General features: G+C 50.4%; 1 protein-coding gene across 1 annotated transcript in view; it reads right to left on the bottom strand.

The window, feature by feature from the left end:
- Positions 1 to 7,910: 7,910 nt before the first annotated feature.
- TMC2 (transmembrane channel like 2) overlaps positions 7,911 to 25,682 on the bottom strand; it is a 54,837-nt gene continuing 37,065 nt past the window's right edge. Inside the window, exons 14-20 of the mRNA XM_062202303.1 lie at positions 24,712 to 24,840; positions 19,040 to 19,107; positions 18,117 to 18,356; positions 15,915 to 16,040; positions 11,579 to 11,657; positions 10,769 to 10,886; positions 7,911 to 8,131 (exon numbers count right to left, since the gene is read on the bottom strand). Coding sequence (XP_062058287.1) covers positions 7,911 to 8,131; positions 10,769 to 10,886; positions 11,579 to 11,657; positions 15,915 to 16,040; positions 18,117 to 18,356; positions 19,040 to 19,107; positions 24,712 to 24,840 — 981 coding nt within the window. The remainder of the gene's footprint in view (positions 8,132 to 10,768; positions 10,887 to 11,578; positions 11,658 to 15,914; positions 16,041 to 18,116; positions 18,357 to 19,039; positions 19,108 to 24,711; positions 24,841 to 25,682) is intronic.

Consider the following 25,682-nt stretch of genomic DNA (forward strand, 5'->3'; position numbering starts at 1 on the left):
GACTCGGGTCTGCTACGGGAAACGGGCTGCTTTTTTTTTTTTTTTTTTAAATGGAGCTACTTTGGCTCTTCAATCTCAGCATTGCCTGCTGATGTGGTTCAGTTCTGTCGCTCATACCGACTGAGGCTCGGGAGTCTACCTCAGGGCATTTCACGTTTTAAAATAGAATTGTAAAATCATCTGTTACAGACTTCCTATGCTGAGTGCACCAAATTAAACGGATGCTTTAATATTAAGACATTAGTGCTGTGACATCCGTTTTTCCATTTACCTCATTATTTCCAAACTTCAAACTAACTCTTCCTGGGATTACAGGTGCTTATCCACTAAGGATAAGTTGGGGGCTTCTTTTTAAAAATTAAAAAAAAAAAATTTTTAAGGCTGGTGTTGTAGCATAGCAGGTAAGGCCGCTGCTTTGGATGCCAGCATCCCACATGGGTTCTGGTTTGTGTCCTGGCTGCTTGACTTCTGATCCAGCTCTCTGCTAATGGCCTAGGAAAAGCAGAGGAAGATGGCCCAAGTGTTTGGGCCCTGCCACTTATGTGGGAGACCAGGAAGAAGCTCCTGGCTCCTGGTCGGTCTGGCCCAGCCCCAGCTGTTGTGGCCACTTCAGGAGTGAACCAGTAGATAAAAAAATCTCTAACTTCCTTACTTTGAGTAAATAAATGGATTAAAAAGTAGAAAAAAAAAAAGTATGTCACATACAAAGTAGGGTGTATGTGTATACATAAATATGTAGTACATACTTTTTCATATGTACGTACACATGTGAAATATATACATTTCTGTGTATTTAATCAGCATATTAAAAACCTGAGTCACTCGGTGAGCCAAAAGATAACCAGTCAGACTATGAATGGATTCCCATGCTCTGCTCTGAGGCGCTGTGATGGACTTGCCATCTTAAAGAGGTGGCTGATGGGGATGCGGGGTCACACCCTTCCATTTACCTGCCCCTGGCACCCGTGAGCCCAACCCAGGTGGTGTCTGCCCGTGTGTGATGTTCCAGACCCTTCTTCACGCCTGTTTGCTAGGCTCATGGTTCCTGCTTCAGTCAGATCTTCACCCAAGTGGACTTGCTTTTTTTTTTGACAGGCAGAGTGGACAGTGAGAGAGACAAAAAGAAAGGTCTTCCTTTTCTGTTGGTTCACCCCCCAATGGCCGCTGCAGCCAGCGTGCTGCAACTGGAGCACCACGCTGATCCGAAGCCAGGAGCCAGGTGCTTCTGGTCTCCCATGCGGGTGCAGGGCCCAAGCACTTGGGCCATCCTCCACTGCCCCCACGGGCCACAGCAGAGAGCTGGACAGGAAGAGAAGTGACTGGGACAGAATCCGGCACCCTGACCAGGACTAGAACCCGGTGTGCTGGCGCTACAAGTGGAGGATTAGCCTAGTGAGCCATGGCGCCGGCCCAAGTGGGCTTTTACAAAGTCTTAGGTTCCCCTTGTCCGTGCCAGCTTCCTCTCTACCACCAGAATGGACTTTTTATTTATTTATTTTTTTGACAGGCGGAGCGGATAGTGAGAGAGAGAGAGACAGAGAGAAAGGTCTTCCTTTGCCGTTGGTTCACCCTCCAATGGCTGCTGCGGCCGGCGCACTGCACTGATCCGAAGGCAGGAGCTAGGTGCTTATCCTGGTCTCCCATGGGGTGCAGGGCCCAAGCACTTGGGCCATCCTCCACTGCACTCCTGGGCCATAGCAGAGAGCTGGCCTAGAAGAGGGGCAACTGGGACAGAATCCGGCGCCCCGACCAGGACTAGAACCCAGTGTGCCGGTGCCACAGGTGGAGGATTAGTCTGTTGAGCCACGGCGCCGGCCCAGAATGGACTTCTAAGGAGTATCCGGTCATACTTGGTTGATGCCCACAGTGGATTGGAGTAGTGGGAAGAGTATGGACCATCTGTGGGAGCTGGGCTCCAGGCCTCCTGGTATCAGGCCCACCCCCCCACCCCCCAGCCCTGGCCCCAAACTGGCCTAGCTCTGTGATTTTAGTCACTAGAAGGTCCCATTTTCTAACTTCCAGTGGCGGTAGATGGATGCTTACTGCCATCTGATGAAGTGTTGGAAACAGGGAACGATGACCAGCATGTACATTTGCCGATGGTTGGCACGCTGGATGTTTTTGGCTTAAACATCCTTGTTAAAGTAAGAGTCCTCTATTGGGGTCTGGTGCTGTGGCATAGCAGATAAAACTGCCGCCTGCAGTGCCAGCATCCCACAGGGGCACTGTTTCAAGTCCCGGCTGCTCCACTTCCAATCCAGCTCTCTGCTAATGTGCCTGGGAAAGCAGTAGAAGATGGCCCAAGTCCTTGGGCCCCTGCACCCACGTAGGAGACCTGGAAGAAGCTCCTGCATCCTGGCTTCAAATCAGCCCAGCTCCAGCCTTTTTGACTATTTGGTAGACTTCTCTGTCTCTCTCTGCCTCTAACTCTTTCAAAAAAAAAAAGTAAAAAAAAGAGTCTTCTCTTCGCCAGCTCTTCAAAATGCGCTGGGGTTTATGGGAGCACTCTCACAACCTAGTTGCCAGGAAAAGGGGCACAATGTGTTCTGTAAGTGTTGCTGTGGCCCTGAGAGCGGGCACCATGTGTTTACATTAGGCCCTGAGGAGTCATTTTAACCTGCGGGCGTGAAGATCGGAGGCATGGCGAGTGGCAGGGGAACGAGCCTGCAGCAGGATCACTATTGCCTCAGAGTCCAATGAAACAGTTCAATTCTCCTGACCTTTCACAGACATTGTTTTTGTGTTAGGCAGCCTTTTGCCATTAAGAAAACATCTGACCCAGGCTACTTACAAACTATTATTATTATTAATGATTTATTTATTTACTGGAGATAGAGGTCTTCCATCCACTGGTTCACTCCCTAGATGGCTGCAATGGTTGGAGCTGTGCTGATCTGAAGCCAGGAGCCAGGAGCTTCTTCTGGGTCTCCCACGCGGGTGCAGGGGCCCAAGGACTTGGGCCATCTTCTACTGCTTTCCCCAGGCCACAGCAGAGAGCTGGATCGAAGTGGAGCAGCTGGGTCTTGAACTGGCGTCCATATGGGATGCTGGCACTTCAGGCTGGGGCATTAACCTGCTGCACTACAGTGCCTGCCCCCCAGTCAGTTTTTAAATTCATTAAAAAAATTGTGTGCTATGGGACTGGTGCTGTGGTGCGATGGGTTAAGGCCCCAGCCTGCAGCGCCGGCATTCCATATGGACGCCCATTCGAGTCCCGGCTGCTCTACTTCCAATCCAGCTCTCTGTTATGCCTTGGAAAAGCAGTAGAAGATGGCCCAAGTCCTTGGGCCCCTGCACCCACATGGGTGACCGAGAAGAAGCTCCTGGCTTCAGATCAGCTCGGCTTGGCTGTTGTGGTCATCTGGGGAGTGAACCAGCAGAATGGAAGACCTCTCTCTCTGATTCCACTTCTCTATGTAACTCTGTTTTTCAAATAAATAAAAATAAATTAAAAAACAAACAAACAAACAAAAACTGTGTGCTGCATGCCAGGTATCTTTCCAGGACTAGGACTACAATAGAAACCAAGTCCCTGGCATGGCAGTACATTCTATTAAAGACAGGAAGTCGAGTGAACATGTAGCACATGAGATGTTGACGTGTTCAGGAGCATTGCACTGTTTTATAGAGGCCTTCAATGAAGAGGTGGTACTGGGCAGAGACCGTAAGGAAGCAAGTCAGCCATCCATTAGAGAACTGGGAGGCCAAAAAAAAACAATGGTTGGGATAGGGTTTTGTCTGCACCCCAGATTTGAGTGCCTGGGTTCAAGTTGCAGCTCCAACTCTTTTTTTTTTTTGACAGGCAGAGTGGACAGTGAGAGAGAGAGACAGAGAGAAAGGTCTTCCTTTTTGCCGTTGGTTCACCCTCCAATGGCTGCCGTGGTAGGCGCACTGCGGCCGGCGCACCGCGCTGTTCCGATGGCAGGAGCCAGGTGCTTCTCCTGGTCTCCCATGGGGTGCAGGGCCCAAGCACTTGGGCCATCCTCCACTGCACTCCCTGGCCACAGCAGAGAGCTGGCCTGGAAGAGGGGCAACCGGGTGCTCCAACTCTTGACTCCAACTTTCCACCAATGCAGACTCGCGTTGGCGGTGGCTTCAAGTAATTGAGTTCCTGCCACTCTTGTGGGTGACTTGGACTGTGTTCCCAGCTCCCAGCTTTGCCTATCCTGGCTCTGGCTGTTGCCAGCATCTGGGGAGTGAACCCCTTGATGGGACCTCTTCCTCTTTGTCTCTCTGCCTCTCAAATAAAAAAATGAAAACCATGGTAATAATAATGCGTGACCTGACTTCAGAGACTTTGCAACCCAAAGGGACTGCTTTTGTGCAAAGGCGCAGTGCCTTGGCATGGAGGCTGACCAAGCCAGGTGGAGTTCCCCAGGTGGACTTCATGGCTGGTGGGCATCTTAGGTACCAGAAAAGACTGCGAGGACGGAAAGAGTAGAAGAGGTGTGAAATTCAGCCAGGTCAGTAGTTAGAATGCAGGAGCCCTTGAAGGGACGCTGGGATGAGTGGTTTGGGACTGAGGACATTCCTGATTCTCCATCAAGCAGCGTGTGGTTGGAGATTAATTTGGAGGTGAGGAGCCAGAAAGTTTGCCCAAAGGGTTCCAGCTGGGAAAGTGTCCTGCATGGGTGGGCAGGTCTCAGTGGGAGCTACAGCCTTACCAGGTGTGCGCCAGGTTGCAGCTTAGAGCCGCGAGGGGATTACACGCTGTAAATCACCCGACCTGTATTATTGGGCCTAGCCAATGGCCAACAGCGCCATTTTGGTGTAAATTAACTCCGTTTTTACCCAGCACTAATCTATGGAACTAGGACAGCTTCAGGAAAGGAAGTTGCGTAGACCCACCATAAGACAGTGACGCTTCACTCTCAGTCCGTAGTACAAAAATCCTCGTTAACTCTGCAAGGGCTTCAGCAGCAGTTGCTGGGCTCTCTTGTGAGACGTGGAAAGAGGCCCTGCCGCCTTCCTTGGTCCTGAGTGACCCGTAAATGCACCTCCCCTGCACAGACACAGAGGAGGGACAAGCTCCCGGACAAGGTTGTTAGCCTCACCTTCCTCCTCTTCTGGAAGCCACGCGGAAGACAGCGGTAGATTAGGGTTCCAGGGTGCAGGTTTTGTTCAGGCGATGCTGCTGTGTTCACACCGAGACGGGAGATGCCGGAGCTTTTCTGGCCTGTGATAAAGTCTCTTATTTCCTGGCCACTGAGCACACTGCTTGGCACCTTACGGTCTCAGACGCAGCAACTTGTTGAATTGTCGCAACAGAACTTGAAGGTTGGGTTTGTAAGGCCCATTTTACAGTCGTGGTTCTCTGACATCAATGATGATCACTCTGTATACCTCAGGTAGCCAGCCATGACCTTGGGTCTTCAGTTTTCCAAACTTGCTGCACTGCAGGACAAATGGTCTGGCGGGACACTGCAGACAGGGTCAGTGACAGCTGTCCCCAGCACTGAAGAACAGGCGCAAACTGCATCTTCAAACATTTTTATTTATTTGAAAGGCAGAGAGACTGAGATGGACAGACAGATCGCTCTCTGGTGCTGCATTAGGACAGCATGATTTGAGTGTGTGTTTGCGGTGGGTGTTTAGGTGTACCGGTAACCAGCCGAGGCCAGACGCAGTCACCAGGAGGCCGATGGCTCAGGAAGGCAGCCAGTTCTTGTTCCCTCTCCAGGCGGCTGGCATTATCTGCAGGATGGCACTGAGGCAGATGTTGGCCTGGTGGCCTTCTCTGGGCCTTCCACTCCTGGTTGGCTGGATTCGATTGCCTGGATTCCTGGGTTGAGGTCGGTATTGATCAGCTTTTCATCACAACAGTGAAAATACCCAAGAAGCTACTTAAGAAGGAAGATTTACTTTGGCTCTCAGCTTTGCAGGGTCACAGTGCAAGAATCGGCAGTCCCATTAGGCATCGGATGAGGGCAGAACAGTCACACGGTGAGCCAGGGAGCAGAGCCAGGGCTTACTGGTGTGGTCTCCTAACAACCTGAGCCAATCGGCTCACTCTCCAAGGCCCTTCGTGCATTCACACGAGACTCTGGGGCTCAGGCCCTTACCACAGGGTCCCAGGCAGGGCAGATTAGGGTCCGGCTGTTTCCTCCCAGAGGAAGACAGCTGACACAGGGCAGTTTTGGATTTGGGGGTTAGGCCTGGGCTCCATGGAGATGAGGCCTTGCGACATCTTCAGCTTTGCCTGGACATGATCTGGGGTGAGATCATTTGTCCTGTTTCCTGGTCAGATGTCCCCTCCCTCACTCCACTGCAGGCCGTGTGTGAAGAGATGGCCTCTGGGTTAGGAGTGGGAAGGAGTCGAGTGGGTCCTTGAGGTTACTTTAATTGTGCTGCTTATGAAATCTGTGAAAATCTCCATATTTCCACCTGAGCTGTACCTGACATCCAGGCTGTGGGGGTTCCCCTGAGAACCCCTGGGGGCCTGGTGGCATGGTGGGATGTGTGGCTCAGGGAGGGGTGACATGGATCCTTGATCCGGGAGTACAGAGTAGAGGAAGGAAGGACCTGGGGCTGTTGGTGAATCCTGGACGGCCACTCCCTCCCTGCTAAGCCTCTGTCCCTGCCAGTGAGGCTCCTTGTCCCTCCGAGACACCCTGCAGAGAACCACGGTGACACCAATCAGCCGTGGTGGCTTTGTATCTTGCCCTTTGAACACTCTTCAAGGAAACCATCTTCAAGGTACAATAAGTAGGTTTAGAGTTTGGTGAATGCAAAAGATTTTTCTGCCTTGTACAATATTCTGCTTCTTTTAAGTCAGTAAGAAAACCACTATTACTCCCTAGCTCCTTCGTCTCACCATTAGGCGTCCCCAATGCATTGTTTGTGTTTAGTGCAACAGGTGCTCTCAGGCTGGGTGCTGGGTACCACCCGTCTTCCTGCTCACCAGGGTTGGACTTTGCACAGGAATAGAAATGACAGAATCACCTGGAACGTAGAGTTGTGAACCCTCTGTCCTGAGATGAGTGACAGGAAGGTGTTTTTTGTATTTTCATTCCGTGGCCAGAGGGACTGAAAATGCAGCAGAGGGGCTTGTTCTGCCAAGCGTGTTCTGTGTGGCTCGACATGGGCTCTGTGGGTCAGAAGTCCCTTCTGCCTGCCAGGGCTGAGGTTTGCCACGCAATGACTGAGTTTTACACTAGCAAAGGGCTGTCCCACTCTTCACTAAGTGCTAGACAAACCAACCACTCTCTCCTAGTATTCCTGATCTCATCTAATTGTGATCCAGTGGGACAAATGCTTTCCCAGTGGCACTGAAATGTTGTGGAACAGGAGAGAAGGCTTTGGAAGGCTGGGAAGATGTCCACAAGGAGGCGCTGTTGCCAGCCAAGCCTTGTAGAGCAGTTTTTTGAATGATTGAAGGCAGGAGGAGGAAGCGTCCCTTGGACAGCAGCCTCTGGAGCAGAGGTGTGGAGGCTGATTCATGGCATGTTCAAGGGATGACGAGAATGTCCACAGCACAAGGCCCATGGGCTGGTGGTTTGGGGGTGACTTGAATATTTTGTTTAAATCACTTCACCTCCTTCGATAGAGGTGGTGGTCACAGATGCAGGGCCCTCTGCAGCACCCCCCACCCCTCCAAGTTGGTGCAGAAACCCAGGCCCCAGGAGGGGTCCCATGGACAAAATCTACAAGGGCGGCCACGGCCCTGCCTCCTCTTCCCAGATTCTGGATCCAAGGGAAGCCACTGTGAACGTGAACTCCACAGCTGCCTAACCCAAGATATGGGGAAGGGCGGCTACTGCAGGGAAGGCTCCAGCTCCCCTGCAAGGACTGAGACTAAGGAATCAAAGTGGTCACATTGAGTGAGAGGCGAGAGGAAGCGAGAATCAGTTTGGGTTCGAAAGGTAAGGTGGGGCCTGGGGCTCAGCCCCCGCACCTGTGAGTCCTGGCTGTCAGTGGTGAGGTCTCTGAGCACTCTTTCCAGAGCCTGACCTCCAAGGATGAGCCTGTGACCGGGCTTGGCCAGAATCTTTTCTGACCCCTGTGGGACGAGATCCAGGAAGGCTCCTGGAGGCAGGCGGCACGGTCCTGCTGGCAGCACTGGAGGCCGTCCCCGGGTCCTGGGCCTTCTTGTCCAGGCTCTGGCTTTGGCTGGCAGAGTGAGGTGTGGCCCCTGGGAAATGAACCAAGACAACAAGAAGATGAGGGAGACTGTGGACAGCTTGAACTGGAGCTCTGTGGAGAGGCCCTGCAGTGTTTATAGGTTCGGGTCCTACCTGGTGCTATGAGAGCTGTGAGCCCTCAGGGGCCTGGGGCACCCTGGCCTGCCCTTTGCAGAAGCAGATCCGCTGGAGGACTGTGGTTTGCTGGCTGGGTACCTAGACACTGAACTCTGGCCTTGGGCTAGACTCGCTCTCTCTTTTAAAAGAAGATTTTTATTGATTTCAAAGAGTCTCTCTCTCTCTCTCTCTCTCTCTCTCTCATACACAGAGAGACAGACACAGACACACACACACACAGAGGGAGAGGGAGAGAGAGGGATCTTCCATCTGCTGGTCACTCCCCAAATCACCACAACAGCCAGTTGTGGGCCAGGCCAAAAGCAGGGGCCGGGAACTCCACTGGGTCTCCCATGTGGGTGCAGGAGACCAAGCCCTTGGGCCATCTTCTGCTGCCTTCCCAGGTGCATTAGCAGGGAGCTGGATTGGAGGCAGGGCAGCCAGGTCTTAAACCCGAGCTCGGATATGGGATGCCAGCATTGTAACTGGCCTCAGGCTAGACTCTCTGATCCTGCAGTTTTCTAGAGTGTAAAACTGTAGCCTCTCAGAGTGACTGCCAGGGCCAAGACTGAGGATGGAAGGGGAGCGGCTGTGCCAAGGCTTGGAATCAGGTCCAGCCTCTAGTTCTTTCACTTACCTGTTTCGTCCTCCCGCTAAAGCCAAGCTAGGGACGATGACCACCCCTGTCTTTGCCAAACCCAGTTCCTCTTCTTGTGGGACACAGAAATGGAACCTGTTTCCTTTGGGGATGGCTGTGGCCTGAGGTGGGGCTCCAGGCTGTGACATGCAGTGCCAGGTGTGCCCTGAAGGCTCTCCCCTTTGCACAAGTTTGATGCAGGCAGAGCCGTGGAGTGGAAGGAGTCTGGGTCCCTGCATTGCCACTTACGGCCATCATCAGTTGGAAACACCCAGTTTGGATTTTATAAGTTGAAACCTATTTTGGGACAGTTCGTTATAGAAGCTAATATCATTGTCACTAACACTTTAGTAATAAAAAAATAACTAAAAATGCAATGACTACGAATTGGAAGGCTTGTAAAAAATAATTTCAACTCTGAAATCATTTCTGGCATTCCTGTTTCAGTTCTCACATTCCAGATCAAAATGACAGCATAATGATACCATTTAATCCTTAGAAAACTGGATTCCCTCAGGGATGATCTCTCTCTCTTAAAAAAAAAAAATAGTTACAGAGACAGAGAGAGATATGGAAAATCTCTTCCATCCTCTGGTTCATTCCCTAAATGGCTGCAATGGTCAGGGTTGGGCTAGGCTGAAGCCAGGAACCATGAACTCTACCCAGGTCTCCCACCTGGGTGGCAGGGACCCAAGCACTTGAGCCATCTTTCGCCGCTTTCCCAGGCACATCCACAGGGAGTTAGATTGGAAGTAGAGCAGCTGGGACTCGAACCCAGCACTCATATGCGATGCTAGTGTCACAGGCAGCAGTTCAACCTGTGGGACACAACGCCGGGCCCTGGAGATGGCCTCCTGCAGCTTGGTCTCCCCTCAGTGCAGGCTGGAGGTGGACTGTGATTACCCACTTTGGAAGCCTGTCATACTTCCTGGGGAAATTCCTTTCTAGTCATGTATTCTAGATATTCTTTTTTTTTTTTTTTTTAAGATTTTGTATATTTATTTGAGAGGTAGAGTTACAGACAGAGGGAGAGATAGAAAGGTCTTCCATCTGCTGGTTCACTCCCCAAATGGCCTCAATGGCTGAAGCTGGGCCTATCTGAAGCCAGGAGCCAGGAGCTTCTTCTGGGTCTCCCACGGGGGTTTAGGGGCCCAAGGACTTGGGCCATCCTCCACTGCTTTCCCAGGCCATAGCAGAGAGCTGGACTGGAAGAGGAGCAGCCAGGACTAGAACTGGCACCCATATGGCATTCTGGCACTGCAGGCGGAGGCTTAGCCCACTGTGCCGGCCCCTAGATATCCTTATATTTTAAAATCTTGATTTATTTGAAAGATAGACATGGGGTGAGAGGAGAGAAACAGACAGAGGGAGAGAGACCTTCCATCTGTTGATTTATTCTCCAAATGCCCACAACAGCCAAGTCTGGAATAGGCTGAAGTCAGGAGCCAGGAACTCCATCCAGGTCTCCCATGTGGATGGCAGGGACCCAAGTACTTGAGCCAGTACCTGCTGCCTCCCAGGGTGCACAGTAGCAGGAAGCTGGCATTGAGGGCAGAGCCAGAACTCAAGCCCAGGCACTCTGATAGGGGTTGTGGGCATCTCAAGCACTGTCTTCACCCCGCTGCCCAAAGCCTGGCCCTAGAGAATAGAAACTGCTGCTGTCAGCTCATGCTTCATGACAGGAACGGGGCTCAGTGCTTTCCATGCTATCCCGCCTTTACCACCCCCTGAGGTGGGGGCTGGTTTGTTGCTGTGTTAACCCACCCAGCTTCCTACAGGGAACAGCAGTCAGCATTCTGATGGTAGTCCCACGTCAACCCGATTCCACGGCATATGCTCTCGTCACCTTTTCATGTGGCCTTCTAGAAAACAGGCACCATGAAAGAGAATTTACCTTCCTTGTTGAGCTGGAGCTGGGTGGCATTTTTGGAGCCGCTTTCCAGTGTGTCCCCTGAGTCTCTGGCCATGGCTTTGCTTTTGAGAGATTTGTGGCTCTTCTCGACTTCACGGAGCTGCAGGGAAAAATGAACTGTGGGTCTGGCCAGGGACACAGGCCCAGGAGGGTGAGGGCACCGCTGGGAGAGGGCAGCTCAAGGCTCTCAGATGCACAGCATTGGCAGGAGCATGGAACCCCTTCACTCCTCTATCTTAATAGCTTCTGTACCTGGGCAGGAGCCTAGGGAGGCTGACAGAGGAAGTGTGGATGGGACAGGCAGCAACAAGACAGGTGAGAGTAGAGCCAGAAACCAGGAGGACAGGGCTGAAGGTGGGGTATGACCCTCAGGGTGGTGCATGGAGGTGGGGGGGAGCAGTGAGAAGTCAGCGTTAGCCGGGATGTTGAGAGAGGCAGGGGCTCAGGGGACCTGTAAGGCCAAGGGGCAGAAGCATGGTGTCATCTTGAGAACGATATTTCTGTCCAAATCTGTGCTACTAGTTTTCATCTGTGGGGACTGTTGTGGGTGCTGGGTTTTTTTCTGTTTAGTATCAGCAGAACCCACTGAATCTCTCCTGTTCTTTGGCTGCCTCTCAACATGACTGTCCCTCAAGTCCTAAAGGCAAGGCTGCTTCCTGTAAGACACGTATTTTGGGGTTTGGTTTAGAAGAACTCCATTTAGATAACGACTGAACTCCAGGACAAAATCAGCAAGAACTAAAACTCTGACAACCATTTACCCCCCCAGGACAAAACTCCCACCAGACTCACCGCCTGGATTTTCTTCCTCAGCTGGGCATTAGCTCGGGAGAGACTTTTGGAAACTGAGTTCAGGTAGTAGATGGCCAGGCTGCAAGACAAAAGTGTGCCTCTGATGGCCCTGCCATCTTGGAAACTGGCAGGAGCTAGGCGCCTTCCCTGGGGACTCAGGGCAGCCTTCCTGGAACAGGTGCTGAGGTTTTGCGTGTAGCCAGAGCGGGGGAGGCCCTGCTGTGCTAAGTTCTCTCCTCAAGGTGCAGAAGGTCCTGCACAGCCCTGTGTCCTGTCTATTTCATTGAGAGTAGGCATGGGCTACACATTTGTAGTTCTCAGAATGTGCAACAAACACTGGCAAAAGGAATCTCCCAACTGCAGATGCCGGGAAGGCCCCTGCCCAGGGCGCACCATCTGGCCCTGGCCTTGTGATTTTTAGGGTCCAGCCCCATTGGCTGCATGGGTGCCTGGGTGTCTGAGACTACAGCCTGGGCTTCCCTGTCACAGGACCTAGGATATGGGGTTATGACCTGGACTGTGCTGTCCAGGAGGGGAGAGGACAGAAAAGCCAGAGGCCACCAGGGCTGGAAGTGCTGCAAGCCTGTTGCCTGTGAGCTTTTTAGGTGCATCCACATTAGACACTTTCCTCCTTGAATTCCAAGCCTTAATTCCTCCAGCCTAGGTCTCTGAGACCTTCCCCTCCAGGTTGGGACACCAGAGGTGGCTCAGTTGTATCCTCTCCAGCCAGAGAAGAGGAATCACACTGTCCTCGGGGCAGACCCAGGGTCTGAAGTTGTCCCGTGAGCCTCCTGCAGCAAGGACTCAGAGGACTGTGGGTAAAAGAAGCAGAGAAGGGAGGATGGCTGGAGGGACCAATCCCAGTTTTGTAAGGTCCCCTACTCTGTGCCAGGCCCCTCCCTATCTCCAAGTTAACCCAGTGGTCAAGATCACACAGCCAGCAAATGGATAAATTGTTAAGGGGTGGCTGGTTCCTCCTAAGGTTGCTTTCACATTCAACACAACTCCTTGCTGCTTGCAAAGGTCACACATGTGTGTCTGGGTTCCAGAATTTCCTCAGGTCACATGGCAGTCTAAATTGTCACTATCATGTCAGTCCCTCTCATCCAAGGACTAGAAAAGGTATTTAAAATCAAGGATGTAAAATGACACATAATTGTTTGTGCAGAGCTGAGCTTAAAAAATTAGGTGTTGAGGCTGGTGCTGTGGTGTAGCGGGTAAAGATTCCACCTGCAGTGCTTGCATCCCATATGAGCACCGGGAGTAGAGTTCCGGCTGCTCTACTCCCTATCCAGCTCCCTACTAATGTACTTGGGAAAGCAGTGGAAGATGGCCCAAGTGCTTGGGCTCTTGCACCAGCATGGGAGACCCAGAAGAAGCTCTTTGTTCCTAGCTTTAGACTGGCCCAGCCCTGGCCTTTGCAGACATTTGGGGAGTGAACCACCAGATGGAAGATCTCTCTCTCCCCCTCTCCTTCTCTCTGTATATCTGCCTTTCAAATAAAATAAACAAAATCTTAAAACAAAGTAGGTGTTACAAGAAATGGATGAACAAATAAAAGGATTCGGTGTCCATAATGGGTCCCTCTAGGGCCCTAGATTCCTGCGAGTCTGAGTCTGTATCCACTTCCAGAAGGCTACTGGGCGGGAGGAGTGGAGAGTGGCGGGGAGTGCTAAGGCAGTGGGGCTGTCTCACAGTGTGGCGCTACAGTTCTTCTCCAGCCTGGCAGCCCTGGTGCAGCACCTGGGGAGCTGACCACAGGCCTGCGGGAGACTGGCCCCGGCGGATCATGCTGGAGTTGAAGGGAGCTCTGAGGAGGAATAGCAGAGGTGGAATGTCTTTGGGAACTTCAACACATAAAAGGCAGGGAGGGACACTGTCTAAGAAACAAAGATGTCTGTGGAATAACAAGGATGATGTTAAAGAGGAAAGATTTTAATAAAATCTTCAGAAACTGTCTGAGGCTAAATTTCAATCCAGACACTGGCAAAATGGCAGAGTAAGGACCTCTGAAAATCATCTCTCCCATAAAAGTAATAAGAACACCAGCAAAGATTTCTCCAATCAAGTTTCTCAGAACTCTGAAGTTGACCCAAGTTTCCAGCAAATCCAGAGAGTGTCTATCCAAGGAAAGAGAAGAGTCTCAGCAATAACAGTGAGCTTCGCAGCATTTTAACTCACTTATCCCCTCCTTTCCAACTCATCCCAGTTCTGCGGTAGTTTTGAAAAACAGCATTTCAAAAACATGGTGAAAACCAGTAGCCTGGCTGTCACCAGAAGCTGCTGAATGGGGCTGGAGCTCCCCAAAGTCTCGGGGCCAGAGCTTTACCATTGTTTGATTTCTCCAGTGGCTCCAGGGAAGACTCCACTCACAAGGCTGTTTTTGTTTGACCTGACTCAGAGGTTGGCAGTGTGAACAACCTTTTCTCCGGGAGATATAAAAATAACCATAAGCAACTATGGACCACCATGGCCGTGGGAGGCAGTAGATAGCAGTTGGAGTAAGCAATAGACAACCAGAAAGCTTCAAAGGAATAGATAAGGAATACGATGTCCTATGGGAGATTTGAAAAGCTATAAAAAGTCATATGCATGCCTTGTAGGACTGTGTACACACACACCTAGGGCTGTGTAGGTGTCTGGGAGAGACTCCAGAAGGCCCTAAGCTCTCATCTCTGGCTAAACTAGAGAATCTGTACAAGCAAGAAGGCTAAGGTGAAACTAAACTGCCTAGATCACACACCCTATTGTACCTGCAGACTTGGTACAGCAAATACTGGGAGACTGGTGTGGCACTTAAGAAAGTATCTGTCTAGTTATTAGTTGCCCACTAAGCTACCTGAGCTTCAGTGGCCACACAGAACAAACTTCATAGAATTTCTTCCAAAAAGTTACTAGAACAACAACAACAACAAACAGCAAAACAACAGCCATGGGGACAGGAGGAGAGTCTGATTTCCAGAGTTGCCCCATAACATTATTTAAAGTACCCAGTTCTCAACAAAATTTATGAGACTTGCATAGAAACAAGACCCATACACAAGAGAAAAAGTAGTTACTAGAAACTCACTGGGAAGTCTAGATGCTATATGTCCTAGAAAAAAGTTTAAATCAGTTATGGTAAGTATGTTCAAATAATGAAAGAAAACCATAGCTAAAGAACTAAAGGACAGTATGAAAACAATGTCTCACTAATGTCAATAAAGAGACAGAAATCACAAAAAAAAAAAAGAGTTGAAAAGTATAACAAATGAAAAATTTCAGAGAGGGCCTCAACTGTATGTTTGAATTGACAGAAGAAAGAGCCAATGAGCTTAAAGACAGATCAACTGAGATTATACAGTCTGAACAGTCTGAAGGATAGAAAAAAAAAAGAATGAGGTAAAACAACAGAGCTTTACAGCTCTGTGCAGCAACATCATGTAATTCCAACACACATTGGGCAAGGAAGCAGAGACAGGGTCAGAAACAATATTTGAAGAATTGACTGAAAACCCTCAAATCTGATGAAAACTATTAATCTAAACAAGAAGCTCAATGAACTCCAAGCAGGAGGAACTAAAAGTGATCTAAGCCAAGGCACTTCATAGTTAAACGTAAAATGTCACAGAGAATCTAGGAAGCAACTTATCACATACAAGGAATCCTCAAAAAGAATAATAGCTGATGTTTAAAAAGGTTTTATTTATTATTAAATTGAAAGGCAGAGCAAAGGAGAGATCGAGAGATTGAGCTGGCTTGATAACAGAGTTTGTCTTAGCTGCTGTCTGCTTCCTGGGTCACCAGGTGCCCCTCCTTCTGCAAGCGCTCAGCCACCTACTGCTTTCATCCGATGCCAGACCAAGGGGGCTGATGGCCTTGGGCTGTGAACCTCCAAAATACGAACAGAAATAAACCTCCTTCCTTCCTCAGTATCTCCTCTCTGGTACTTCAGTTAATGAGAAGCTCCCCTCCATTCCACTACCTGAAGCCAACCTACCCATGAACACACAGCTGGCTAAAACTGCCAGGGAATGAACCGACTCCAGTGGTCCTAAACCAGTGACTGGTGAGAGCTGCTCTGCCAATGGCCCTCATTCCTCACCATTAGGGGTGACCCTGAGACACACTGTCTCCCAGAGTTCCCCAGGATCAAAGCCGAGCCATCCAGAACGGTCACCATGCATTTCCCCATCTCCATTCCCTACCCACTCCCCTGTAATCTACTTGCATTTGAGTCCTTGTCTCAGAGTCTGCTCCTGAGGAATCCAGACTCAGAGGGCGAGGGAGAAGGACCTGCCAAGGAAGTCTCCACTGCCAGGGGAGGTCTGCGTGGGGCGGGGCCTGGCTGACTTACAACATCAGCAGGATGGCGGGAATGATGAGGCCTGGGTTGGCGAGGAAAGCAAAGATCTTGCCCAGGAAGGTCGGGAAGTCATTCTCAATGGTCTCGTGGAGGACGTCGTACATTCTGTTTTTCCCGCTGGGAAGAAGAGAGGACGTGTTAGAGCGTGCTGCTCGGCTCATCTGGCACACGCAAGCCCCACAGGCCCACAGCTGTGCTTGTAGCACCTCCCTGGAAGAGCCCAAGTTCTGCTCCACATGGACAGTAAGACAGTAAGACAGCCCCAGGGCTGTAGGGCGGACTCTGCACGCGGGCTCACAGCTTCCCGTGGCTGGTATCTCACAGCCTCTCAGACTACACTGGGCTTCATGTTTCACACCATCCTCAGTGAGAAGAATACGGATTTTCTCAAGTTACAATGGGAGATAATTGCCTATGATATAGCTACAAGGCCAGCAAAGAGCCTCCTCGGGGATCTCCAGAGGCTGCCATGATGGAAATTTCACAGGGCCTCTCAGAATAACCACAATTGGCCCTCAGATTACAATCCTGGGAGACCGGATCGCCCTAGACAGTTCATAGTAGTAATTTCTATTTTCTTCAAATACCTAATGACAATAATGCAGACAGGCTCTACAAATGTCTGCCCAGAAATCCCCAGATGCTGGTGGCTCTTAGTAATTTTGGTGCCAAGAAGTGGGCTTTGGGACTTGAAACTCTGGGTTCAAATCCTTGCTCCCTGCTTTATTAGCTGTGAGACATTACGCTTGTCTGGGCTCGCTGACTGTCCTCTCTAGGGCTGTACTGTCAACTGTGGCTGATAAAAATCAGGTAAAAATGAATCAAAATGATATATAATGAGACAAAACAAAGAATTCAGCCTTAACCATACATTTTAAGTCCTCTATAGTCATGATAGGAGCTGGTACATTAGGAGAGCAGACAATGTTTCCATCATTATAGACATTCCTATTGCACACACTGCAGAGGTGGGATATCTGGACAGGGTACTGAAAATTTCTTTCTTTCTTCCTTTCTTCTTTCCTTCCTTCCTTGCTTCTTTCCTTGCTTCCTTCCTTTCTCTCTTTCTTTCTTTCTTTCTTGATAGGTAGAGTTAGAAAGCGAGAGAGAGAGAGAGACAGAGACAGAGAGAGACAGAGAGAAAGGTCTTCCTTCCATTGATTCACTCCCCAAATGGCTGCTACAGCCAGCGCTGTGCCAATCTGAAGCCAGGAGCCAGGTGCTTCTCCTGGTCTCCCATACGGATACAGGGCTCAAGCACTTGGGCCATCCTCCACTGCCTTCCCGGGCCACAGCAGAGATCTGGCCTGGAAGAGGAGCAACCGGCACTAGAACCCAGGGTGCTGGCGCCACAGGAGGAGGATTAGCCTAGTGAGCCATAGCGCTGGCCCTGGTACTGAAAATTTCTATGCCCTAGTTTCTTTGTATGTGTAATATACTACTATATGAAATTATACACATTATTTTCTTAGAGGATACAGATTGAAAACAAGCAACAGTGGTATTTGTACCCAGGCCCAGCCCTCCATACCTTGCCTAGGGAGAAGCTTCTAGCATGTGGTATGTCCTCAGCCTGGTGTCTTAGGCCTTCTGCAGTTCAACCATTCTTTCCACTCTAGACTGACTCTCCCTGTGCTCTATGTGAAGCCCTGTTTGACCAAACTATGCTCTCCTGGACTTTACTGCTAACATCCCCTCTGGGTCCCATCAACCAGAGGGCTTTCTCCAGGGTTAGGCCCTCACCAATGGAGAAAGACCAGATGGGCACTGCCCAGAGTGAGATTCTCCCCACTGAGTGGAGGCAGTGCCTGGGCTCTGGTCAGGCAGATGAGGCGCTGGGGTGCATAGGGGGAGGAGAATTTGCTTTCAGAGCCACAGCAGGACAGTGCCTCAGCTGACTTCAACCCTAGGTGGGAGTGAACCCAGCTTACACCTCTTGTCTTACTACACGATTCTTCAGAGTGTTTGTGTTAAAATGAATTAAAATTAGAGATTCCATGGCTTAGATCCTCAGCGAGTGTTTACTGTGCAGCACAGACTGAAACTCTGAGAACAGCATTGTTTTTGCACTGCTTTGCCCAACGCTCCATGGCCCTTCACAGGCTGACCTGAAACCAGGCCAGAATTTGGAGCCCAGGCCTTCCCATGGCCTCAGGAGGGAAGCTGCACCCATGTGGGACCACGGCCGTGCACCTGAATGGGCCGCAGTCGAAGGAGGGTGGGAGCGACATGATGGTGTAGGCCACAGGCAGGAGGCTGAGGAAGAGCACCAGCAGTAGCAGGCCCATGTAGAAGTTGTTGGATCGCGAGGCCTTGAACACGCGTTCGTGGGGGACGTTGCTGCTCATCACGGCCCAGCACTGGAAGTACATGGAGGTCAGCAGGCGCAGGACGTTGATGCCCACCAGTCCCGGGGCGTAGAAGGAGCCCATCCTGCAGAGACACAAACCCGACCTCCGGTTGGCCTGAAGACAGGAAAGGCGAAGGGGGAGACATGAGCAGGAGATGGGAGGCTGGGTCAGGGGCACGGGACCCAGGGAGGGAGCCTTGCATGCATGCAGAGCCCCGTTAGCGCTGCTGCCTGGGGCTCTGGCCAGGGTTTCACCCCTGCCTCGCCACCAGGTATCAGCAGATTACGTGGTCTCCTGCCCATTTCTCCCCAAACAACATGGCTGCTCAGAGAAGCATCGAAGCCCCTCAACTGGGAGAATGACATAGTGGCTGGTAGGAGCCCATGGCAACTCAAAAGCTTTGGCTGAAGTCATGTAGGCTCCATCACCTGCTTCAGAGGAGGACCACCCTTCCCCTTCGTCTCTGCTGCTTTCTCTTACCCCTCCCTCCTTGTCCTCTCCTTCCTTTGGCCCCTTCCCCTCATTTGTTCCCCTCCCTCCCTCCTCCCTCCCTGCCTCCCCTCCTATTTTCATTCTCTCCCTCCCTCTACTCCCTGGGCAGCTCAGGGCAGCTCCCGGGTGGGCCAGAAACTGCCCTTGTTCTCCTCTAGTCCCGTCCTCTACTTTCTGGACTGGGTTCCTCTGGACTCTTCCAAGCTACCTGAGTAGCAAAGTCTGGGCCTTCCAGAGGAATGAAGTGATCCCCAGATGAAGTGGAAAACTCACCAAATCATTCCTTGGTTGAAGATCAAACCCAGAACATTTCCACTAATGTCAAACTCTGCATAGGAGGGCTGAGGAAGTGGGAGAGAAAGAGTGGAAGAGAGGAAGAGAGGGAGTAAGGGGACAGAGAGAAGCATGTTAGACAACTACAAGAAAATTGGCCAATCCAAGGCCACTCCATCCAAAACAGCCCGCTCTGGCAACCAGAAGGAAACCTAAGGTTCAGGGTTTTGCTTTTTAAACATCTTTTTAAAACAGGTCTATTGTGGTTGGCGCTGTGGCCTTGTAGGTTAAACCTCTGCCTGTGGCACTGGCATCCCATATGGGAGCTGGTTCGAGTCCTGGCTGCTCCTCTTCCCATCTAGCTCTCTGCTTATGGCCTGGGAAAGTAGTGGAAGATGGTGCAAGTGCTTGGTCCCCTGCACCCACATGAGAGACTCAGAAGAAGCTCCTGGCTCCCGGATTCAGATCAGCCCAGCTCTGGCCATTGAGGCCATTTGGGGAGTGAACCAGTGGAAGACCTCTCTGTTTCTCTCTCTCTGTAACTCCGCCTCTCAAGTAAATGAATAAATATTTTTTAAAAACCCAGGTTTATTTATTTATTTGAAAGGCAGAGTGACACACAGAGAGATCTTCCAACAACTAATCCACTCCCAAAAAGGCAACATTGGTCAGAGCTGAGCTAGGCTGAAGCCAGGAGCCAGGAACTCCACCTGGGTCTCCCATGTGGGTGGCAGGGACCCAGGTACTTGGGCCATCTTCTGCTGCTTTCTCAGGTACCTCAGCAGGAAGCTGGATCAGAAGCAGAGTAGGCAGGACTTGACTTGGTGCTCTGATACAAGATGCTGGCATCATAAGTGGCAGTTTAACTTGCTACACCACAACCCCAGCCCCAATGTGTTTTAGCTTTAAAGAAAACTTCTTTAAGTTGTCAAAACTGAGTGATTTTCAACAAAACATGTGAGAGTTTCTGCCTTTTTGACTCTGCAGGTTGACAGTGTGCTCGTGGAGGATTTCTGTCAATGTCTGAGTCGGCCATGGATCTGGAAACCACACTCAAGGAACAAATCTTAGAAACAATGGACTACAAGTAACTAAATGAGGAGTCAGAGGAAAAGAAAGTTTAATAACAAAACCCAAATCATTCCTCTAACTCTCCTTCCCTATCTCCTTCCTCCAGTCTGAGAGCCGTTCCTGGCAAGGAAGGGCTCAGTCTGATTTTCAGCATTTTGGTGGAGCTGGGGCCCTTGTGAAACATGCTTAGGTGTGCCAACTTGTCTTCCAGAAATGGAGGTGAAGGGTGACAAGAATGAGAGAGGGTCATAGAATGACAAATGCCCTAAATAGCACTCTGGCCTCAGAATCAGCCCTTGTGGCATTCGGATCTGGCTGAAAAGCCCATGCCAGCATTTCAGGCATGGAAAGCCAAGACACTGTGGCAAAAAATGATCTACACGAAGGATCTCTGTGAGTGATATCCCAGTGGAAATAAGGGGCCATCAAAGAACAATGTACTCTTCTCTGAAGGGAGAGCTTTTACTTTGTTTATGGCCCTGTCTAAATACTGACGGAGTTTGTGGATCAAAAGGCTTCCATAGCCTTGGCAGCTCATGACAAGAGCCTTAGGTGATCACTGAAGTCATAAGAGTGTCAATTGTTAAATCAACAACAAGAGTCACTGTGCACTTGCTCCATGTAGGACCTCTGTCCTTAATGAGTTGTACTATGAGAATTAACAGTAAAACTTGCCTTCAAACAGTACTTTATACTTTGTGTGTCTGTATGAGTGTGAATTGTTGACATCTTTACTTAATATAGAGTTGATCTGTATATAAAGATAAATAAAAATGAATCTTAATGAAGAATGGGGTGGGAGAGAGAGTAGGAGGTGGGATGGTTTGGGAGTGGGAGGGCGAGTGTTGGGGGAAAAGCTGCTATATTCCAAAAGCTGTACCTATGAAATTTATATTTATTAAATAAAAGCTTTCTAAAAAAAAAAAAAAGAAAGAGAGAGGAACATGAAGTTATGAAAGAGAAAAGAAGTGCCTATCAAAGGAGGAAACACCCGGTGGTGGTGGCGGGGTTCAGCCCTGGGGATTTAAATGTTTAATGTTTTAAAATATTTTTAAAGGCCGGCGCCGTGGCTTAACAGGCCAATCCTCCGCCTTGCGGCGCCGGCACACCGGGTTCTAGTCCTGGTTGAGGCACCGGATTCTATCCCGGTTGCCCCTCTTCCAGGCCAGCTCTCTGCTGTGGCCTGGGAGTGCAGTGGAGGATGGCCCAAGTGCTTGGGCCCTGCACCCGCATGGGAGACCAGGAGAAGTACCTGGCTCCTGGCTTCGGATCAGTGCGATGTGCTGGCCCCAGCGGCCATTGGAGGGTGAACCAACGGCAAAAAGGAAGACCTTTCTCTCTGTCTCTCTCTCTCTCACTGTCCACTCTGCCTGTCAAAAAATAAAAAAAAAATATTTTTAAGAATGTATCTACTGGGATTTCTGTCCTGCTTAGAAAAATCTTCCTCACTCCAGGTTTCTAAGTTTGTACATATTTTCTCTTTGAAATTTATGAATGCCTTTTTTAGTGTTTACAACTTGGATTCACTTCTACTTAATAGATCAGGTGAAATGACAGAAGGGTTTATAGTTTCCCGTCTCCCAGTGGTTAACCAGTTGTCTTGACCCATTTTCTTTAAATTATTTATTTATTTGAAAGGCAGAGTTACAGGGAGAGAGAGAGAGAGAGGAGTCACAGAGAGATCCTCCATCTGCTGATTCACTCCCCAGATGGCTGCAAAGGCCAGGGCTGGGCCAGGATGAAGCCAGGAGCCAGGAGCTTTCTCTGGGTCTCCCATATGGGTGCAGGGGCCCAAGCACTTGGGCCATCTTCCACTGCTTTCCCAGGCACATTAGCAGGGAGATGGATCGGAAGTAGAGCAGCTGGGACTGTAACCAGAGCCAGTGTGGGATGCTGGCGCTGCAGACTATGGCTTTAATCTGCCCGACCCATTTTTATACAATTCTTTTCCCCACTGGTTTAAAAGGCTCCTTTTATCATAAGCTCAATTTGTGTACAGATTGATTCTACTTCTGGACTTTTTATTCTTTTCTATTGATGTTTGTCTATTCCTCAGTACCAGTTTTAGTCATTATACCTTCTTAATATGTTTTCATATGATAGAGCTAGTCGCTTCATTACTCTATTTTATTTGTTTTTTATTTGAAAAGCAAAGTGACAGGGAGAGTCAGAGAGAGAAAAAGAGAGATTGAGATCTTCCGGCCACTGGTTCTCTCCCCAGATGCTGGCAACAGTCAAGGCTGGGCCAGGCCGAAGCTAGGAGCCGAGAACTCCATCTCAGTTTACCATGAGAGTGGCGGGGGCAGAAGTACTGCTGCTTTCTCAGGCACATTATCAGGGAGCTGGATTGGAAGTGGAGCAACCAGGACTTGAACTGGCACTCCGATATGAGAAGCTGGTGTCACAAGTGGCAGCTAAACCTGCTGTGACATGCCAGCCTCATTCTTCTTTTTAAAGACGTCTCCCGGTGGGACAGGCATTTGACAAAGTGGCTCAGATGCCATTTGGGATGCCCGCCCACCTCCCATATTAATTGCCTGCCGCTAAGGTGCATCCTTGGAGGCAGCAGGTAGCGGCCCAAGGACTTGGATCTCTGCCACCCTTCGGGAGGTCTGACTGAGTACTGGTCTCCTGGCTTTCGTCTGGCCCAGCTCCAGCCTGTTGGATGGAAGACCTCTCTGTCTCTCTGCCTTTCAAATAAGTGAAAATAATCAAATAAATTTTAAAGAAAAGAATTTGTAGATTTTCCCACATGCCTTTTTTTTTAAATTGACTATAAGTGTTGGATCTACAGGTTTATGTTTTTTTTTAAAAGATTTATTTTATTTATTTGAAAGAGTTACACAGAAAGAAAGGAGAGGCAGAGAGAGAGAGAGAGAGAGAGAGAGAGAGAGAGAGAGAGAGAGAGAGGTTTTCCATATGCTGGTTCACTCCCCAGTTGGCCACAATGGCCGGAGCTGCGCCGATCTGAAGCCAAGAGCCAGGAACTTCTTCCAGGTCTCCCACGTGGGTACAGGGACCCAAGGACTTGGGCCATCTTTCACTGCTTTCCCAGGCCATAGCAGAGAGCTGGATCGGAAGCGGAGCAGCCAGTCTCGAATCGGCACCCATATGGGATGCCGGCACTGCAGGCGGCGGCTTTACCCACTGCGCCACAGCAATGGCCCCCACATGCTTAATTTTTGAATAAATTTTAGTACTATTTTGGGATCTTGTTGAACTTGTAAATTACTTTGAGGATAGTGACATCCAAGTATTACTGTGTTTCTGTCCAAAATGTGATCCTGTTTGAGTCCCAGGTTCTTCCCCCGCTGTTCTCAGACGAGGCTGTGAATCTCCTTGCTGTGGAGAAGGAGCTGAGCAGGTTTGTTCAAAACTGTGGCTGGTGACTAAGAGAAAAAAAAGTACGGCAGAAACCTGTTCTGGGCCCTAACCTGGGCCGGGGACCCTGCTACAGGCCAGAGTGAGGACCCCAGAGTTAAACAAGACCTGGGGCCTCCCACCAGGAGCTCAGCTCACACCTCGTGATCATTGGGTGGGCCCACCAGGTGCTGAGGGGGAGACACACACAGGCTAGGTGAGCAGGCCAGAGGCTCTCAGAAGGTTGTGGAAGGCCATGGCAGAGAGAGGAGCTAACATTCCTTTGGATCTGCAGGCGATGGTTGTGTTCTTGGGGTGCTTTAGGACTTCTGGAAACATTCACAGCCACTCGAGGCTTTCAGCCTCCCTAACAAGCACAGAACCTGCTCAGCACTGAAATGTAGGGTTCATTTCCCCCCAAGGCCAGTGCCTCCATTACCCAGGTCCGGAAGTCGCACTGCAGGGTGGGCATTTGTGGTGCAGCTGGTTAAGCCTCTGTGTAACCGTCCTGGCTGCTCTGTTTCTGATCCAGCTCCCTTCTCATGTGCCTAGGAGGCAGCAGATGATGTCCCAAGTGTATGGGTCCCTGGGGTTCCTGGCTTTGGCCTGGCTCAACCCTGGCTGTTGCAGGCATTTTTTTTTTTTTTTGACAGTTAGAGTTATAGACAGTGAGAGAGAGAGACAGAGAGAAAGGTCTTCCCTCCCTTGGTTCACTCCCCAAATGGTTGCTACGGCCGGCGCCGCGCCTATCCGAAGCCAGGAGCCAGGTGCTTCCTCCTGGTCTCCCATGTGGGTGCAGGGGCCCAAACACTTGGGCCATCCTCCACTACCCTCTTGGGCCACAGAAGAGAGCTGGACTGGAAGAGGAGCAACCGGGACTAGGACCTGGCGCCCATATGGGATGCCGGCACCGCAGGTGGAGGATTAACCAAGTGAGCCACGGCCCTGGCCCCTGCAGGCATTTCTGGGAGTAAACCAGGGTATGGAAGATTTCCCTCTCTCTCTTTGCCTTCCAAGTAGATAAATTTTTTTACAGGTCATTTTGTTAATCACATTGAAAAAAAAAAAAGCGGAGTTTCCTTTTTAAGAGGCCCCTTAAAGGAAACAGATTGAAGAGCCTTGCACTTCTCAGAGCAGAGCCTGACACACGCATCTGGAGAAGTGAGACACACAGGGTGCGCCTGCCTGTACGCATCAAATGGGAGGGTGGGAGTGCCTCTGTGCAGGGTGTCGGGACCTACAAACCCAGCCTCCAGGTCCCAGCACCAGCAGTGGTTCATGAACCGGACAAAGCACGCCCGGAGGAAGTCCCCCACCAGGATGGTGATGTACGTTACCAGCATGTCGGACACTGTCAGCCTCATGAACTCCTGCAAGGAGGAACACAGAAGTGGTCGTCAGGGTTCCAGCTTGCCTGCTTCTGCTGCGTGACTGCAGCCACGCTCTCCTACCCGCCTGAACTCATCTTTGCAATCCCCCGTTCTTTGTGGCAGGGGAATGGTGCAGACAGGACCTTGGGCTTTGGGGAGTGTTGACTTTAGGTCCCAGCTGTACCGACTGCTATCTGTATGGCTTTGAAATAATCCTCGAACCTCTTGAAGCTGATAGAGATATCAACCTTGCAGGGCTGTTGGGAAGGGGTCAGTGATGGCTGGTGCATGGCAGCTGTCAGCACTGTGGCAGAGGTTTAGGATCTGAAGCCACAACCTTAGCTTCCTCCACCTGCTCTGCAGTGACAGCTGCCCCTGCTAAGACGGACTGTGACATCAGTCCCTGGGGACAATGGCTAGTTGCTTTAGCTTCTGCTAATTGGGTTTTTTTTTCTATTCCTTTCTTCCATCTTTCTTTCTTTCCCTCCTTCCATCTTTCCTCCCTCCTTCCCTCCCTCCCTCCCTCCTTCCCTTCCTTCCTCCCTTCCTTCCTTCCTTCCTCCCTTCCTTCCTTCCTTCCTTCGGCACAGTTACAGACAGAGAGAGGCAGAGACAGAGAGAAAGGTCTTCCATCCATTGGTTCACTCTCCGAATAGCTGCAATTGCTGGAGCCAGTCCGATCTGAAGCTGGGAGTCAGAAGCTTCTTCTGGGTCTCCCACGTGGGTGCAGGGGCTCAAGTACTGATTTCCCAGGCCATTAGCAGTGAGCTGGATCGCAAGAGGAGCAGCTGGGACACAAGTTGGCACCACAGGCTGGCACCACAGGCAGAGGGGTAACCTAC

Source organism: Lepus europaeus, chromosome 10 (genome assembly GCF_033115175.1).
Source record: "Lepus europaeus isolate LE1 chromosome 10, mLepTim1.pri, whole genome shotgun sequence".
In the NCBI taxonomy this organism is placed as follows: domain Eukaryota; kingdom Metazoa; phylum Chordata; class Mammalia; order Lagomorpha; family Leporidae; genus Lepus; species Lepus europaeus.